The sequence below is a fragment of the Crotalus tigris genome, unplaced genomic scaffold (assembly GCF_016545835.1).
Source record: "Crotalus tigris isolate CLP2741 ecotype Arizona unplaced genomic scaffold, ASM1654583v1 scf7180000021252.422678, whole genome shotgun sequence".
NCBI classification, from domain to species: Eukaryota; Metazoa; Chordata; class Lepidosauria; order Squamata; family Viperidae; genus Crotalus; species Crotalus tigris.
The window spans coordinates 169737-188102 of NW_024098420.1; the positions used below are offsets into that span (position 1 = coordinate 169737).

General features: G+C 44.2%; 2 protein-coding genes across 2 annotated transcripts in view; both read right to left on the reverse strand.

Annotated features, from left to right (window-relative positions):
• CAPN5 (calpain 5) overlaps positions 1–18366 on the reverse strand; it is a 71850-nt gene that overhangs the window by 16163 nt on the left and 37321 nt on the right. Inside the window, exon 3 of the mRNA XM_039369797.1 lies at positions 17057–17188. Coding sequence (XP_039225731.1) covers positions 17057–17188 — 132 coding nt within the window. The remainder of the gene's footprint in view (positions 1–17056; positions 17189–18366) is intronic.
• LOC120320244 (olfactory marker protein) lies at positions 8612–9576 on the reverse strand. The gene has a single exon (XM_039369798.1). The coding sequence runs from the start codon at positions 9400–9402 to the stop codon at positions 8755–8757; it is 648 nt and encodes a 215-aa protein (XP_039225732.1). The 5' UTR covers positions 9403–9576; the 3' UTR covers positions 8612–8754.

Genomic DNA, 18366 nt, shown 5'->3' on the forward strand with positions numbered 1-18366 from the left:
TCACGTGATCCGCTTTTGCAACCTTCTGACGAGCAAACTCAATGGGGGAAGCCAGATTCACTTAACAACCGTGTGACTAGCTTAACAACTGCAGTGATTCATTTAACAGTTGTAGCAAGAAAGGTCGTTAAATGGGGCAAGACTCATTTAACGACTGCCTCGCTTAGCGGCAGACATTTTGGGCTCAATTGTGGTCGTACGTTGAGGACTACCTGTAATTAATTAATACACTGTGTGAATCCAGTTACACTCTCTCTAAGAATCCAGACTATGTATAACACAAACTCACTCAATATTTTCTTTTCAAGTTGAATGAAGGTAAAAACACACATAAGTGTAAATCCTTTTTCATGGCTGGAAAAAAATGGGACAAACTCTACCAAAATCTCTCAATAATAATAATAATAATAATAATAACAACAACAACAACGATAAAGTTGGAAGGGACCTTGGAGGTCATCTAGTCCAACCCCCTGCTCAGGCGGGAAACCCTATACCAGTGGTTCTCAACCTGTGGGTCAGGACCCCATTTGGGGTCAAACGACCATTTCACGGGGGTGGCCAAACAACGCAGTCCGCCATTTTTTTCCCCCTTTTCCTTAGCTGTGCTACTCCCTTTTATTCTATTGGCTTTTGAAAGCCAATAGAATAGACTCTCTTGAATAGAGTCTAATTCTATTGGCTTTCAAAAGCCAATAGGAATTGTCCAGGCTGTCTCTGCCCTGCTGAGCCTGCCAAAAGTCCCATTCTGCAAACGGTGCTGCACCAGTTGAGTAGTCCTCGACTTACGACCGGTTGAGTAGTCCTCGATTTACAACCAGTTGGGGGTCGCGGCATTAAAAAGGTTGAGAACCACTGCCCTATACCATCTCGGATAAATGGCTGTCCAGTTTCTTCTTAAAAACCTCCAGTGTTGGAGCATTTACTGCTTCTGGAGGCAGGTTGTTCCACTGGTTAATTGTTCTCACTGTCAGGAAGTTTCTCCTGAGTTCTAGGTTGCTTCTGACAATAGCTCCTGACATGCTATAAACACCACTTAAAGAAATAAAGAATGAAAGCACTTAGTGGAACAAAGAGAGCATAAAAAATACCAATGTTAATATTTACGCTGATCTCTTTACACGTTAAGAGCTGTCACAATAAGTAGGGGCAAACCGGGAGTAAATTTTAAAATAATTTTTCTTCCAAATTAAAAAAAAAAAATCCAATATGATTTGAGGTAGAAAAAAAATCACCCTCTTGGAAGGACTGATGTCCCTTTAGAAATCAATGCTCTAATTTTATCTTCTCTTTTCCTTCGGTGCCAGGTGAGGAAAAATAAATAAAAAGAAGATATTTTTTAAAGAAATCTGGGCGTTTCGAGCTGTGATTTACGGCAGAATTTTAGCATCCATGGTAGACCTTCACCAAGACTAGTAACTTGATAAGGTTAGGTATAGTTTAATATATTTTTAATATGTTAATTTAATTTAATATACGCCATCCATATATATGCATCCCTAATTTAATATGTTGCATCCACAGATAAACATGCTTTCTCAGGTCAATGATAGACCTTCACCAAGACTACTTGATAAGATTAGGCATAGTTTAATATGCCTTAATATGTTAATTAAATTTAATATATGGCATCCAGATATGCATCCCTAATTTAATATATCGCATCCACAGATAAACTTGCTTTGTCAGGTCAATTTGTGATACAGTCCTTGCATTCACACATGTTATGTTTAGACCAGTGGTTCTCAACCTTTCTAATGCCACGACCCCATAATACAGTTCCCCATGTTGTGGTGACCCCCAACCACTTATACATCACCAGGTGCCAGGGGCGTGGCCAAAGAAAAGGGGGAAAAAATGGTGGACAACCTTGTTTGGCGACCCCCATGAAATGGTCGTTCGACCCCAAATGGGGTCCCGACCCACAGGTTGAGAACCACTGGTTTAGACGGTGCTAACTGTGATTAGGGGTGTGTGTGTGTGTGTCTTGTGCAATCACAACCAGTGCCTTGCATTTGTTTCGGATTCAATTACAAGAAATCTCAACTTACAACCATTTGTTTAGTGACCGTTCAAAGTTACAGCAGCGCTGAAAAAAGGGACTTATGATCGTTTTTTCACACTTATGACCGTTGCAGCTTCCCCACGGTCACGTGATCAAAATTTCAGAGGTTTGGCAACTGGCATGTATTTATGACAGTTGCAGTGTGCCGTGGGGGGTCACGTGATCCACCATTTGTAACCTTCCCAGCTGGGCTTCCAACAAGCCAAGTCAACGGGGAAAGCCAGATTTGCTTAACGACTGCGCTTATCAACTGTCGTGATTCACTTAGCAACTGTGGCAAGAAAGGTTGTAAAACAGGGCAAAATGTCACTCAACAAATGTCTCACTTAACAACAAGAAATTTTGGAGTCAATTGTGGTGGTAAGTCAAGGACTGCCTGTCTATTGTCTGAAAGGGTTCAACAAACCTGAGCAGGGGGGTTGGACTAGATGACCTCCAAGGTCCCTTCCAACTTTTGTATTATTATTATCATTATTATTTGTTGTTGTTGTTAATTGCGAAGTCGTGTCCGACCCATCGTGACCCCATGGACAACGTTCCTCCAGGTCTTATTAGGGTTTATTATTATTATTATTATTAATCATCACACAGATAATGATGATAATTATTATTAAACTAACCAGACTACAACCACATTGGGTATTCCGGGGGCTCAACAAAGTGTGAATTAAGCCATCATCTGAAGCTCTAATTTGGTTTACAGGCAGTCCTCGTCTTACAACCATTCGTTTAGCGACCGTTCAAAGTTACAATTCCCTTGAAAAAAGTGACTTACAACTGATCTTCACACTTTTGACGGTTGTAGTATCCCCGTGGTCTAAATCTGGACTCTTGGCCCGTATTTACGACCGTTGCACCATCCTGGGGTCACGTGATCACCATTTGCGACCTTCCCACAAGCAAAGTCCAAGCTGGATTCACTTAACTACCTCAGGGTTCACTTCACGGCTGTAGCGTTTCGTTTAACGACCGCGGCAAACAAAAACGTTGTAAACTGGGCTGCAGCTTGCTTAACAGCCACCTTGCTTAGTGACCGAGATTCTGGTCCCAATTATGATCACGAATCGAGTAGGACCTGTATCTTTGGGGCAAGACACGTCGTGTGAACGCGGCAATGAAACACCACTCAGAAATATTTGTCTTTTTTTTCCTGTTTTTATTTCACAGAGTGCTTTTTGTACAGTGAAAAACTTGAAGAGTACAAGAATCCATATTTTTATTTTCCAGGACAAAGAAAGAAAGTTAAAGAAGGAAGAGCGTTTACGATTGCAATCAAGGAAATCTAAGTTAAGACGTTAAGGTGAGGACTCAGGAAACCTATAAAGGCAGTCCTCGACTTACAACGGTTCATTTAGTGATAATTCAAAATTACAACGGCCCTGAAAAAAGGGACTTACGACCGTTTTTCACACTTATGACCGTTGGAGCCTCCCCGTGGTCACGTGACTAAAATTCAGACGCTTGGCAACGGGCTCCTATTTATGACGGTCGCAGTGTCCCGGGGACTTGTGATCCCCTGTTGTGCCCTACAGACAAGCAAAATCCATGGGGAAGACACATTCCCTTAAAAACTGCGGTGATCCACTTAACAACTGTGGCCAGAAAGGTCGTAAAATGGGGCAAATCGCACCTAACTGTTTTGTTTAGCCACGGAAATTTTGGGCTCAATTGTGGTTGTAAGTCGAGGACTGCCTGTCACTGATCAATGATCAAAAAGCCTTTTTTTTCCCCTTACCCATCAAAATATGACACAAGGTTTCCCTTTGGTATCGATTCCATAATATTGTACAAGAACAGATAATTGTTATGGCTAATTTGAACATTTTTTTCTATATGTGAGAGAGAATGCAGCTGGTTAATATATATTCGTTCTCCGGAGGTTATTTTCTGTTTTTATTTGAGTAATAATCTAATGATTATGCTAAATTATATTATCTGCAAAGCGATCTGTGGATTACCTTTCAAAAATGTGTCCGTGGTTTTTTTGTTTTGTTTTGTTTTTAGCCTTTTTCTGAGCTTTGTTTTATCTGATTTGGTCAAGGAGCTGGACCAGTTTATGTGGCTCTGTCCGGTTCTACAAGTTTATAAAGTGCAAACAAGTTTGATATTATTGCTCCTTTAAAGCATCTAGACCCGTGTTTCTCAACCTCGGCCATTTTAAGAAGCGTGGACTTCAACTCCCAGAATTCCTCAGCCAGGCACACTGGCTGAGGAATTCTGGGAGTTGAAGTCCACAAGTCATGAAGGGGCCAAGTTGGAAGATCCCTGACATGACGTGAGGGGGAAATAATGCTAATTCTGGGAGTTGAAGTCCACAAGTCATAAGAGAGCCAAGTTTGAAGACCCCTAACATGATGTGAGGGGGAAATAATGCTAACTCAGAAAGAGCTAAACTGGTGTTTCTCAACCTCGGCCATTTTAAGAGGTGTGGTCTTCAACTCCCAGAATTCCTCAGCCAGCGTGCCTGGCTAAGGAATTCTGGGAGTCGAAGTCCACAAGTCATAAAAGGGCCAAGTTTGAAGACCCCTGACATGACGTGAGGGGGAAATAATGCTAACTCAGAAAGAGCTAAACTGGTGTTTCTCAACATCGGTCATTTTAAGACGTGTGGACTTCCAACTTCCAGAATTCCCCACGCTGGCCCCACACCTTGTCAAGTTGCAAAGGGTGAGAAACACTACAAGCAGCAATTAATACTGTATTCCTAAACATATTCTAAAAAAGCCAGAGCAGCTTGCACACTTCAAAAGACAAAAAACCCCACCACTCCAACCCTTCCGAGCTTGACTTTTCTCCTGACATTGCTTCATATTTTGAAAAAGTTGGATTTTTGGAACTGCATGTTATAGAAGCCCCTCAGGTCTAGCAACACGCATCTTAATATACAAGTAGATTGCTTTCATTTAACAGGTCAGGTTTGGCAAAACGAGGAAGGGAAGGAAGGAGGTGGGGAGGGAGGGAGAGAGGGAGGGAGGAAGGAAAGGAGAGCGAGGGTAGGTAGGTAGGTAGGTAGGTAGGTAGGTAGGAAGGAAGGAAGGAAGGAAGGAAGGAAGGAAGGAAGGAAGGAAGGAAGGAAGGAAGGAGATGGCAGAGAGGAAGGGAAGGAAAGAGGAAGGGAGGGAAGGAGGTGGCAGAGAGGGAGAGAGGAAGGGAAGAGGAAGGAAGGGAAGGAAGGAAAGAGCAAGGGAGGAAAGAGGAAAGAAGGGAGGGAGGGAGGAAGATTTGTTGAGAAGAGGAGGATGAGGAGGAGAATGACTGTGGGGTCCTTGGTGCTCTCTGAGCTGGGTGGTTTTCTTGCAGACGTTTCATGACCCAACTAGGGAACATCATCAGTGCTATAAGGGAGTGTGGTTTGTGGAAGAAGAAGAGGAGGAGGAGGAGGAGGAGGAGGAGGAGGAGGAGGAGGAGGAGGATGATTATGGAGTCCTCGGTGCTCTCTGAACTTGGTGGTTTTCTTGCAGACGTTTCATGACCCAACTAGGGAACATCATCAGTGCGAGAAGGGAGGGGCTTTGTGGGGAGGAGGACGACTATGGCTTTCTTGCAGATGCTTCATGACCCAATGAGCTAACATCATGTGCTAGGACTTTGGAACTTGCTCCTAAGGAGAAAGGCCCTCCAACAAACAAAGTCCTTGGATAACTCCAATGGATACCAGCATTCAGTTCCACTTCATGATCCTCCATCTGGAAGGGCTCCCCAAAGCTTGGGTGAGAAGGAAGAGTCATCAAAAGTCCTGAGCACTTGGACAAGCTCAGAGAGGAAAAAAAACAAAAAGAACATTATCTCCTAGGGCAGTGGTTCTCAACCTTTTTAATGCCGCGACCCCCAACTGGTCGTAAGTCGAGGACTACTCAACCGGTCGTAAGTCGAGGACTACTCAACTGGTGCAGCACCGTTTGCAGAATGGGACTTTTGGCGGGCTCAGCAGGGCAGAGACAGCCTTGACAATTCCTATTGGCTTTTGAAAGCCAATAGAATTAGACTCTATTCAAGAGAGTCTATTCTATTGGCTTTCAAAAGCCAATAGAATAAAAGGGAGTAGCACAGCTAAGGAAAAGGGGAAAAAAATGGCGGACTGCGTTGTTTGGCGACCCCCGTGAAATGGTCGTTCGACCCCAAATGGGGTCCCGACCCACAGGTTGAGAACCACTGTCCTAGGGAGTTGAACTATCAATCAATCAATCAAATCAATCAATCAATCAGAATAGAGCTGGAAGGGATTCTGGAGGTCTTCTAGTCCAGCCCCCTGCTCAAGCAGGAGACCCTATGCCATTGCGGACAAATGAGTGTCCAATCTCTTCTTTAAAACCTCCAGTGATGAAACACCCACTATTTCTGGTGGCAAGCTGTTCCACTGGTTAATTGTCTTCACTATCAGGAAGTTTCTCTTTAATTCCAGGTTGCTTCTCTCTTTGGTCAGTTTCCAACCATTATTTCTCGTCCTTCCCTCTGGTGCTTTGGAGAATAGCTTGACTCCCTCTTCTTTGGGGCTGCCCCTCAAATACTGGAATATTGCTAGTCCTTCTTTTCATGAAACTAGACATACCCAATTCCTGCAACCATTCTTCATATGTTTTAGTCTCCAAGCCCTTAATCATCCCAGTTGTTCTTCTCTGAGCTTTTCCCAAAGTCTCAACATCTTTTCTGCAATGGGGTGACCAAAACTGGATCCAGTATTCCAGATGTGGTCTTACCTAAGGCTTTATAAAGCGGTACTAATACTTCACGTGACTACTAGAACTAGAAAACCTGCAAGGTCCCTACCAGCTCTGTTATTCTCTATTCTGTATGCAAAGTGGCTTCAAGCAAACCAGCCAATTTTGGATGCCTCCAGGGTTCCAATATTGGGTTCCAGTATCTCAGGGGCTGCCCCAAAGAAGAGGGAGTCAAGCTATTTTCCAAAGCCCCTGAGGGCAGGACAAGAAGCAACGGAGGGAAACTGATCAAGGAGAGAAGCAACCTGGAACTAAGGAGAAACTTCCTGAAAGTTAGAACAATTAACCAGTGGAATCACTTGCCTCCAGAAGTGGTGAATACTCCAACACTGGAAGATTTTAAGAAGAAACTGGACAGCCATTTGTCCAAAATGGCACAGGGTTTCCTGCCTGAGCAGGGGGTTGGACTAGATGACCTCCAAGGTCCCTTCCAACTTTATCATTATTATTATTATAAAAACATTTCTCCAATCCAGCAAATGTGTTGTGCCAAGCTTTTCATTCTACTCCGTCAATCAAGCGCAAAAAGTTTCAAAAGCTTCTTTCAAACCCCAGATTTGCACAAAGAAGAAAAAAAAATCCACTGCTTTTCATTTAAAGGAATTTAATTCCCTGCGTAACAAGGCACTCCTTTTGGGAGATGGCAAATCTTGGTATTTTCCTGGAAAAGCAAGCTAGGGGGATGGAAGTGATCCCGAGATCCTGAAGTTCAGATCCAAATCTAGCTAGGGATCTAACCAGAAAATCAAGCTGTTATCTCTGGTCTTCAGTTCCCCAGTTGAGGAAATGGTGCTAATTTTTGCAAAATTATGAAGAAGGGGAAAAAAAGAGGGCCCTTTGTGTAATACTTCCATGCTTGACGTGCTCTAATTGATGGTGGGTTGGCCGCGCTGGAGAAAACAAAATAAGTTAGGGAAACTTTTGGTTCAGAAAAATCAATGTTTTTCTCGGCATCCATGAAAGATTAGGGCTTAGTTTGAAAGAAAGAAAAAAAGTTTAAAAATTTCCAGGAGCCTGGATTTAGGCAATGAGCAAATTATTGCAATGAATCGGATCAAAGGAATATCAATCAAGATGTGCCTGTCTTCTTCACATCCAGCCCTGCTAGGTAGGCTTCGGAGACAATCCACCGGGCGATTCCCTTTTTCTGGAGGCCTTGAGTGCAAGGAAACACTCCAAATTTTCAAAGAGGGATGCAAGACCCCTTCTGCGCAAGCCAGCTTGCTTTCTGTTGGGAGAGGCGAGGACGAGATAGATGAGCCTATAAATTGAATTTTTTTAAAATAAAAACGTCTGGAAGAAAAAGCCTTTTCCAAGTTCCAAAACAGCAGATTCCTCAACCTAGTGAGGGAGGTGGTGTTTCCTCCTCAGAGCTGACTTCGGCATCAGGTCAGGCTCAAAGACAAGGAACTTAATGATTAGGGGACTGGAGGCTAAAACATATAAGGAACGGTTGCTAGAATTGGGTATGTCTAGTTTAACGAAGAGAAGAACAAGGGGGGGACAGGATAGCAGTATTCCAATATCTCAGGGGCTGCCATAAACAAGAGGGAATCAAGCTATTTTCCAGAGCACCTGAAGGCAGGACAAGAAGCAACGGGTGGAAACTAATCAAGGAGAGAAGCAACGTAGAACTAAGGAGAAACTTCCTGACAGTGAGAACAATTAACCAGTGGAACAGCCTGCCTCCAGAAGCAGTGAATGCTCCAACACTGGAGGTTTTTAAGAAGAGACTGGACAGCCATTTGTCCGAAATGGTGTAGGGTTTCCTGCCTGAGCAGGGGGTTGGACTAGATGACCTCCAAGGTCCCTTCCCACTTTACTACTATTACTAATGCTGCATTTCAAAAGGGCACCCCCCATCTGGTTCAAAACTAAGTCACTGCCGGAGCTGCAGAGCCCAAAACAGAAGGAAGAAAAGAAGAATATTTCAAAGGAAGAAAAAACTGCCGAGAAGAGCTGGGACAGGATTCAGATTCTGAACATCACGGAGCACTTCAGGTGAGCCGGCTCAAGACCGTCGCTGAAGGCTATTAGGAAATACATCGCCTTCCGGATTTTGGCCAGCTCCACCAACCTTTCTCCAAACTCCAGCGCGTCGGCTTCGTTGCACTCGATCACATCGGGCGCCTCCGGCGTCTTCCAAAACACCCCCACCGGCTCCAAGAGCTGTCTTCGCATGAGGTTGGTCAAGTCCGGTGTCCAGTGTTGAGACGTCCCGACGACGGTGGCCTTGCCCGGCCGGTCCAGGGCCACCTTCCAACGCAGGAAACGGAGACCGTGCTGACGCGAGAAGTCCAGTCGGAAGACGAACTCGTGGTCCCGCAGCAGCTTCTCGCCGTCTTGAGGTTTCTCGTTCTTTTGCTGGAGGGTCTTCACGCGGATCCTCATGATCTCGGTCAGCTGGGCATCCTGGACCAAGTGCAATTCCAGTTCAGCTGCCTCGGAAGTCATTTCTTCCGGGGAGATTCTGCACGGTTTGGCGAGCGACTGAGAGGTCTGGCAGGCAGAAGGAAATCTACTTCTGCGTCTTCGCTCACCTGCTGGTACCCCAGTGATGCTAAGCAACCTGGCCCGGGGAAGCAAGGAGCCTGAGGGATTTTCCCCTGGGTGTCTCATTTTCCAGGGAGGGACAAATCCTTCATCAATGGCACGGTCGTCCCCTGGGCTAAGTCTCTTGATATCGGCAGCCCTAACAACCTGGCTTAACAACCGTTCCCAAGTAGGGACAGGTTTAACAGAATAACAGAGCTGAAAAGGGACCTTGGAGGTCTTCTAGTCCAGGGCTTTTCAACCTTTTCACCCACTGTACCGCTTTTAGGATGTGGAAATATCCGAGTACCACCAGTCGCCTAGCAAGGGGTCAAAAACATGATGACCCCCTCCCAAAAAAGGAAAAAAGTGATAAAATACAGGTAGTCCTCGACTTACAACAGTTCGCTTAATGACTGTTCGAAGTTACAATGGCACTGAAAAAAGTGCCCCCCCAAGCCACAGCCAAGCAAGACACCTGCCTGCCCACCTGGCGGCGCTCTTCCTCCTGTCCGAAGTTTTTATTATTGTGAGCATTTCTGGTGAGGATTGGCAGTGGGGGTGGGGTGGGGGGTGTTTGGTTTTTATCCCCCCTCCCCATCTGCTGGGTGGTTGCAGCAGGTTTTGGTCACTTCACTGTGACCTATGAATCAGTGGCCAAGCATTTGAATGTAAATCACAAGACCCTGGAGATGCTGCAACATTCCAGCTGATTGGTGCTTCTTCTGGGCTCAGCAGAAGCGCCAGGATCAGCGCCGAGCTCCAGCTGGAGCCTGGCGCTGATCCTGGCGCTTCTGCTGAGCCCTGACAGCCCCGAAGAAGCGCCGATCAGCTGGAAAGCAGCACTGATCCTGGCGCTTCCGCTGAGCCCAGAAGAAGCACCAATCAGCTGGAATGTTGCAGCATCTCCAGGGTCTTGTGATTTACATTCAGATGCTAGGCAACTGATTCATAGGTCACCACTATGTAAAAAAAGATGTTGAGACTCTAGAAAGAGTACAGAGAAGAGCAACAAAGATGATTAGGGGACTGGAGGCTAAAACATACAAGGAACGATTGCTGGAATTGGGTATGTCTAGTTTAATGAAGAGAAAGACGAGGGGGGACATGATAGCAGACTTCCAGTATCTCAGGGGCTGCCTCAAAGAAGAGGGAGTCAAGCTATTCTCCAAAGCACCTGAAGGCAGGACAAGAAGCAACGGGTGGAAACTAACCAAGGAGAGAAGCAACCTGGAACTAAGGAGGAATTTCTTGACAGGGAGAACAATTAATCAGTGGAACAACCTGCCTCCAGAAGCGGTGAATGCTCCAACACCACAGAAGTGGTGGCAGATACTGAAGGATGTTGCTAACATACCCAAACACACAACCACACTTAAGAAATTTTTAAGAAGAGACTGGACAGCCATTTGTCTGAAACGGTATAGGGTTTCCTGCCTGAGCAGGGGGTTGGACTAGAAGACCTCCGAGGTCCCTTCCAACTTTATTATTATTATCATCTCATGAATGGAGGGCACGTGATACAGCCCTTGGCGAATATGATCATGGAAAGATGAAAATCCCTCGGTGTGCCACCTTCTGAATTTCATTCATTAAGAGGTTCTCTGGAGATCCTCTGGCAACGGAGGATGACAACACAGCTGCGGCAGCACAACAACTCTTTCTAAGCTGCATTGCACACAATGGATGTGGCCGGACAAGCTAGTCCGTGGGCAAGTTGGTGGCATCTAGTCAACCTTCCCTGATATATTTAGGAAACGCGCAAGCTCTGGAACTTGATTATTTATGACCGTTTTGACCACAGGGTATTCCTCAATTTGCAACCGTTCGTTTAGTGACCGTTTGAAATTACAACAGTACTGAAAAAAGCGACTTGCAGCCAGTCCCCCCACCATGTGCCAGGTTGTGCGTTCACATTTGCAACCTTCAGACAAAGTCAGTGGGGTGAGTAGGTGAGTAAGTGTGTTACTAATTTAGCAATCGTAGTGATTCACTTAAGAACTGTGGCAAGCAAGGTCATAAAATGGGGCAAAACTCACCTAACCACAGAAGTGCTCAGCAACAGAAATTCTGGAATCGACTGTGGTCATAAATCAAGGACTACCTGTGCATTAAAGCAGTATTTCTCAATCTCAGCAACTTTTAAGACATAGTTAAGACTTTTTTAGTGCTTGTTCAGCTGATGTTATTCAGGGCTGTACAGAGACTTCAGATAAGAATTGGTGTAAAAAATCCCATCTCTTTTTTCCCTCTTGATTATCTTGATTAAATGTCAAAGGCCAACATTAAAATCCAAACTAACATAAAAGGGAAAAAGGGGGAAACCAATTAAAAGGGACCAAAAATTTACAACAAATTTACAACAAAGATGGCCTCTGATTTCCGTTAAGTCTGGCGTTAATAATAAGTCGACCACCTCTCTCTCCATTTCAGCCAATGATACCAGTTTCTCGAAATACAGAAGTCCTCAATGTACGACCACAATTGAGCGTAGAATTTCTGTTGCTAAGTGAGACAGTTGTTCAGGGAGCTTTGCCTCATTTTACAACTGTTCTCCCCACAGTTGGTAAGTGAATCACGGTTGTTAAATAAATCTGGCTCCCCCATTGATTCTGCCTGTGAGAAGGTCACCAAAGGGGATCCCGTGACCCCGTGACACGGACACACCCTGTCGTAAAGTCAATTGCCAAGGGTCCGAATTTGGATCAGGTGACTGTGGGATGCTGCGAGGATCATAAGTGTGAAAAATGGTCATTAGAATGAAGAATAGAATAGAATAGAATAGAATAGAATAGAATAGAATAGAATAGAATAGAATAGAATAGAAAAACAGGAAAGAAGAGAAGAGAAGAGGATAGAGAATAGAATAGAATAGAATAGAATAGAAAAACAGGAAAGAATAGAATAGAATAGAATAGAATAGAATAGAATAGAATAGAATAGAATAGAATAGAATAGAATAGAATAGAAAAACAGGAACGAATAGAATAGAATAGAATAGAATAGAAAACAGAATAAAATAGAATAGAATAGAAAAAAGAATAGAATAGAATCTTTATTGAGAATAGAATAGAATGGAAAATAGAATAGAATAGAAAATAGAATAGAAAATAGAATAGAATCTTTATTGAGAATAGAATAGAATAGATAAGGATGGTGATGGGAATAGAGAATAGAATAGAACAGAAAATAGAACAGAATAGAGAACAGAATAGAATAGAAAATAGAATAGAATAGAATAAAACATAGAATAGAATAGAATCTTTATTGAGAATAGAATAGAAAATAGAAAATAGAATAGAATAGAATAGAACAGAATAGAGAATAGAACAGAATAGAAAATAGAATAGAATAGAATCATTACTGAGAATAGAATAGAATAGAAAATAGAATAGAATAGAATAAAACATAGAATAGAATAGAATCTTTATTGAGAATAGAATAGAATAGAAAACAGAATAGAATAGAACAACAGACTTGGAAGGGACCTTGGAGGCCTTCAACTCCAACTCCCTCCTCAGTGCCCTTGTAACCTTGACTGGTCACTACACGAACTGTCGTAAGTCGAGGTCTACCTGTTCCAACAATCCATTTCCAAAACATCCACATTCATAAAGGCTCTGGAAGCTTCTCCCTTCAGGGCAACGAGCACCACCGAGCGCTCTTCCTCCCCTTCAGCTCAAAAGGCCACGATGGAAAATCCACATTGAGCAAACAAGCCAGAAGGGATCTGGGAATCCAGAGAGGAAGAGGAAGATGTCAACTAATAAGACGCCAGGGAGTTTCTTCCTCTGCTCGAATAAGATTCCCCAGGACCAAACGGGGAGGCTGTGAGAACGTAGAGCAGAGGTCTCCAATCTTGGCAACTTTAAGACTTGTGGACTACAACGCCCAGAATTCCTCAGCCAGCTTTCCTGGCTCAGGAATTCTGGGAGTTGAAGTCCCTGAGTCATGAAGGGGCCATAGTTCCCCCCTGCTGGCTGAGGAATTCTGGGAGTTGAAGTCCACGAGTCTTAAAGTTGCCAAGGTGGACGACCCCTTATGTAGAGGAAGGGGGCCTGAAGCTAGATGCAGACAGTCCTCGACTTACGACTGGTCGCTTCACGAACATTCTAGGTGACAACAGTCCCCCAATTTTACGATCCATTCTTGAACTCACAGCTGCTACGCACACACAAACACACACCTAGACACCCCAACACAAGCACCCAACGATCACGTGATTGCCTTTGGGGCGCTTGGCGCCCAGTCCTCATTTTATGATTGGCTGCAGCGCCCCGTGGCTATGAATTAATAATTTATTTTTTTAATTTGTATCCAGCCTTGGTTCTTTTTACAAAGAACTCAAGGCAGTGAATATATCCAACATTTCTTCCCTCCCCCTCCTTCTACCCCCCCACAGGCGTTCGGTTAGTGACCGTTCAAAGTTACGACGGCACTTATGACCGTTTTTCACACTTACGACCGTCGCAGCATCCCCACGGTCACGTGATTGAAATTCGGACGCTGGGCAACTGACTCATATTTATGACGGTCGCAGCATGCCGGGGTCACGTGATCCCCTTTTGCGACCTTCTGACAAACAAAATCAGTGGGGAAGCCAGATTCCCTTCACAACTGTGTTACTGACTTAACAACTGGAGTGGTTCACTTAACCGGTGCGGCAAGGAAGGTCATAGAATAGAGCAAAGCTCACTTAGCAATTGTCTTTCTTTCGTAAATTGTGGGTCATAAGTTGAGGGCTATTTGTACATCGGTGTATTTAGAACCACAAACAAATTATTGACAACTGTAACAAAGATGTTTTTATTTAGTTGATAATGATAAGATTTATACTAGCCCAGGGGTAGGCAATCTTGGCTCTTTTATGACTCGTGGACTTCAATTCCCAGAATTCCTCAGCCAGCTTGTGGGAACTATGGCCCCTTCATGACTCGCGGACTTCAACTCCCAGAATTCCTGAGCCAGCATGGGGGAAACTTTGGCCCCTTCATGATTCGCGGACTTCAACTCCCAGAATTTTTCAGCCAGCGTGGCTGGCTCAGAATTCTGGGAGTTGAAGTCCACGAGTCATAAAAGAACCAAGGTTGCCTACCTCTGTCCTAGCCCAATATGAGATAGCAGCTATTAATGGAAAAAAGAGACGAAATATTTGATGTTGTAACATGATATTTATACTAAAGACTTAAGCACGCTATTGAACTATTAATCAACCCAGTCATCACCTTGCTTTTTTAAATATTCAACTGTAAAATGAGAAAATCAATAAAATATTATATAAAAAAAAATAAAAACCACAAACTATCATTTTCCAGAGGTAGAATTTCACCCACTAGAGGGCAGCATATCCCTCCAGGTAAGGAAGAAAATAAAGCGAATTTTGTCTCCTGTGTATTTTCCTCAAATGACTTGCAAAGTACTCTGCAATGCAACCATTTATCAATATCCCATCTTTTTTTCCCAACAAGTTTTCCAATCAGAAAAGGAGCACAAGATTACATCCCATGGGGAGAAGAAATTGCTTGCAAATCTATGGATATGAGAGAACGTGCATCCTGGAATAAAATATGCCTGGGGTTTTTTGTTTGTTTGTTTGTTTGCATCTCATTGATTCTAAGCCAGTCCCTTTCTCTCTCAGCCCAACCTACCTCACAGGGTTGTGCTTGTGGGGAAAAGAGGAAGGAATATTAGAAATATTAATAATAAAGTTGGAAGGGACCTTGGAGGTCATCAAGTCCAACCCCCTACTCAGGCAGGTAATCCTATACCCCTGGTGGCGAACCTATGGCACGTGTGCCAGAGGTGGCACTCAGAGTCCTCTCTATGGGCACGCGCGCCGTTGCCGCAGTCCTAGGCCTTCAGCTGGGTTTTATAAAACCTTTTCGCCGTGTGCAAAAAAAAAAAAAAAAAAAAAGGTTCAATCAGTCAATTTCAACTTCTCGCGGGGAAAAAAAATCTCACCAAGTTGGAATTGACTGATTGAACTTTTTAATCCCACCCAGTCTGCTGTTACCACCGCAGCCGCGCCCACCCAATGGGCCACACCCAGCCAATGGGCCACGCCCACCCGGCACCCGACAATACATAAGTGGGTTTTGGGTTACAGTTTGGGCACTCGGTCTCTAAAAGGTTTGCCATCACTGCCCTATACCATTTCGGACAAATGGCTGTCCAGTCTCTTCTGTCCAAAATGGTGTAGGGTTACCTGCCTGAGCAGGGGGTTGGACTTGATGACCTCCAAGGCCCCTTCCAACTTTATTATTATTATTATTATGGGTCATCGCACAGTCAGCCAGATGTTCAGACTGGATTTGGCATTTTGTCTACCTATTGAGTCCTTACCCAGGACCTGGGATAGGCAGATGTGGATGTTTGATGGTATTACAGGTATCGTCGCAGGATGGAAGCAGTTCCTAGTAAGTCCGCCTTTTGCAATTGACTAATAGCGAATTTGTCAATGCCAAGGGTGTTCAAGTGGTGCCCCAGTTGTTTTGGGATTGCACCCAAGGAGCCTATGACTATTGGTACTACCCTTGCTTGCTTTTGCCACAGTCTTTCTATTTCTATTTGTAGGTCTTTGTATTTTGTTATCTTCTCCAGTTCTTTCTCTTCTATTCTGCTATCTCCAGGCACTGCCACGTCCACTATCCAGACTTTTTTGTCTTTCTTATCGACAATTGTTAAGTCTGGGGTGTTATGTTGTTGTTGTTGTTGTTGTTGTTGTTGTTATTATTATTATTATTATTATTATTATTATTATTATTATTATTCCTAATATTCCCTCCCTTCCATTCACCGCCTTGAGTTACTTATAAAAGTATAGTGTCATGGTTCCGACAGATGAAACTCTTCAAAGAACTTCGAGGTATTGTTTACCTTAAAGAATCTTTATTGGAGCAGCATAGCATCGGCAGGTACATAGGCGAAGCCAAAATCTGAATTCCCCTCCCCTGGGCACATAGTATCCAAGCACAATTCCCTCCTCCAATTAACAGTCATAAATCACATTCCCCAATTAGTTTGAAATGCGGGCTTTCCCTCCAGTTCTTCAACCCGCCATTTCTTATCGTCTCTTATTTCAAAAGCACTGAATTCACACACTATTACAATATTGTTATGTCTAACTAACTCCCATCACATTCTTCCTCCTCCCTCCAGTATCATCTAATTCTAAGAGTAAAGCATAAGGAAGAAAAAGGCTGCATCTCCACACGTTGTCAAAGCAAGAACACCCCATGTTAGCAGCGTTGACATACAGATAGTCCTCAACTTACAACCGTTCAGTTAGTGACCCTTCAAAGTTACAACGGCACTGAAAAAAAGCGACTTAGGGTGGTTTTTCACCGTTAGGACCCTCGCAGGATTCCCCACGATCACGTGATCAAAATTCAGACTCTTGGGCAATCGACTCATATTTATGACGGTTGCAGTTGTCCCGGAATCATGTGACCACTTTTCCTGACCATCTGACAAGGCAAGTCGATGGAGAGAAACGCCAGATTCGCTGAACAAGCGTGTGACTAACTTAACGAACTGCAGTGATTCTCTTAACAACCGCAGCAAGGTCGTCAAACGGGGCAATGCTGTCTGGCTTAGCAACACAAATGCTAGGCTCAGTTTGTGGTTGTAAATCGAGGACCACCTGTAAAGGCTCGGTTCACAGGACAGCTAAGTTCATTGTGTCATCACAGCCGCGGGAGCCAAGCAAATAGTTTTTTCCGACAATTTCCAAAACGGTTACCTTCTGCCACAGGGCTTCTCTGGACGCCAACGCTGAGCAGGCGGCCACGAACCAGCAGTTGCCCACCTGCCCTTGGTGTAAGTCATGGGAGCTGATTCCATCCACAAAGAGGTGGGGGTCCTCACAGATGTCCTGCAGGGAGAGAAGCAAAACAGGTTACTCACTGAAGCCAAGGAGAGGTGGGCGTGGGAAAAGGTGGATGCGGAAGTTCAAGACCGCCTTAGGTCATTTTGGCCCCAATCTTCATCTTCAGTAGGTGACCATGGGAAGGAAGCATTATGGATTTATTTGATGGCTAGAAGTTCTTGCCGCGGTTTCGGTCTAGCTTACAGAAACATAAAAGCCCTCTCTCCTCCAGTTTGAATATTCCCTCCCAACAGCAACCATGCAAAGTAGACTGGACTATGGCCCTGTTCCCACAAAAAATTTAACTGGGTCAAGGATGTGGTCCAGTTCCAAAAACCAACTCAACTGGGTCAATCACATGGTCCCGTTCCAAGAACCAACACAACTAGGTCAATCACATGGTCCCTTTCCAACAACCAAATCAACTGGGTCAATGACATGGTCCCTTTCCAACAACCAACTCAACTGGGTCAATAATATGGTCCCATTCCAACAACCAATTCAACTGGGTCAATCACATGGTCCTGTTCCAACAACAAAATCAACTGGGTCAATGACATGGTCCCTTTCCAACAACCAACTCAACTGGGTCAATAATATGGTCCCATTCCAACAACCAACTCAACTGGATCAATAATATGGTCCCATTCCAACAACCAACTCAACTGGGTCAATGACATGGTTCCTTTCCAACAACCAACTCAACTGGGTCAATCACATGGTCCTGTTCCAACAACCAACTCAACTGGGTCAATCACATGGTCCCGTTCCAACAACCAACTCAACTGGGTCAATAATGTGGTCCTCTTCCAACAACCAATTCAACTGGGTAAATCACAGGGTCCCTTTCCAACAAACAACTCAATTGGGCTAATGACATGGTTCTGTTCCAAGAACTAACTCAAGCGGGTCAATGACGTGGTCCTATTCCAACAATTCACTTTACTGAGCCAATGATATACTGCATCTAAGTGGAAGCCAGTAATGGACTCCATCTCAATCAAGTGATGTAATGGATGTATTTCTGTTTCTTGCATTGCAGAGATATCCTGCCAGTGGCTAGAAATTCTGCCTTCACGCCTGGGTGTACAAAGCTGGTAGTCAAAAACATGGCAAGTTGGTCCCTTTGGAGATCTCACCCATTTTGTGTGCAAAAGATCCCATCTGGGTGGCCCAGCATCTAC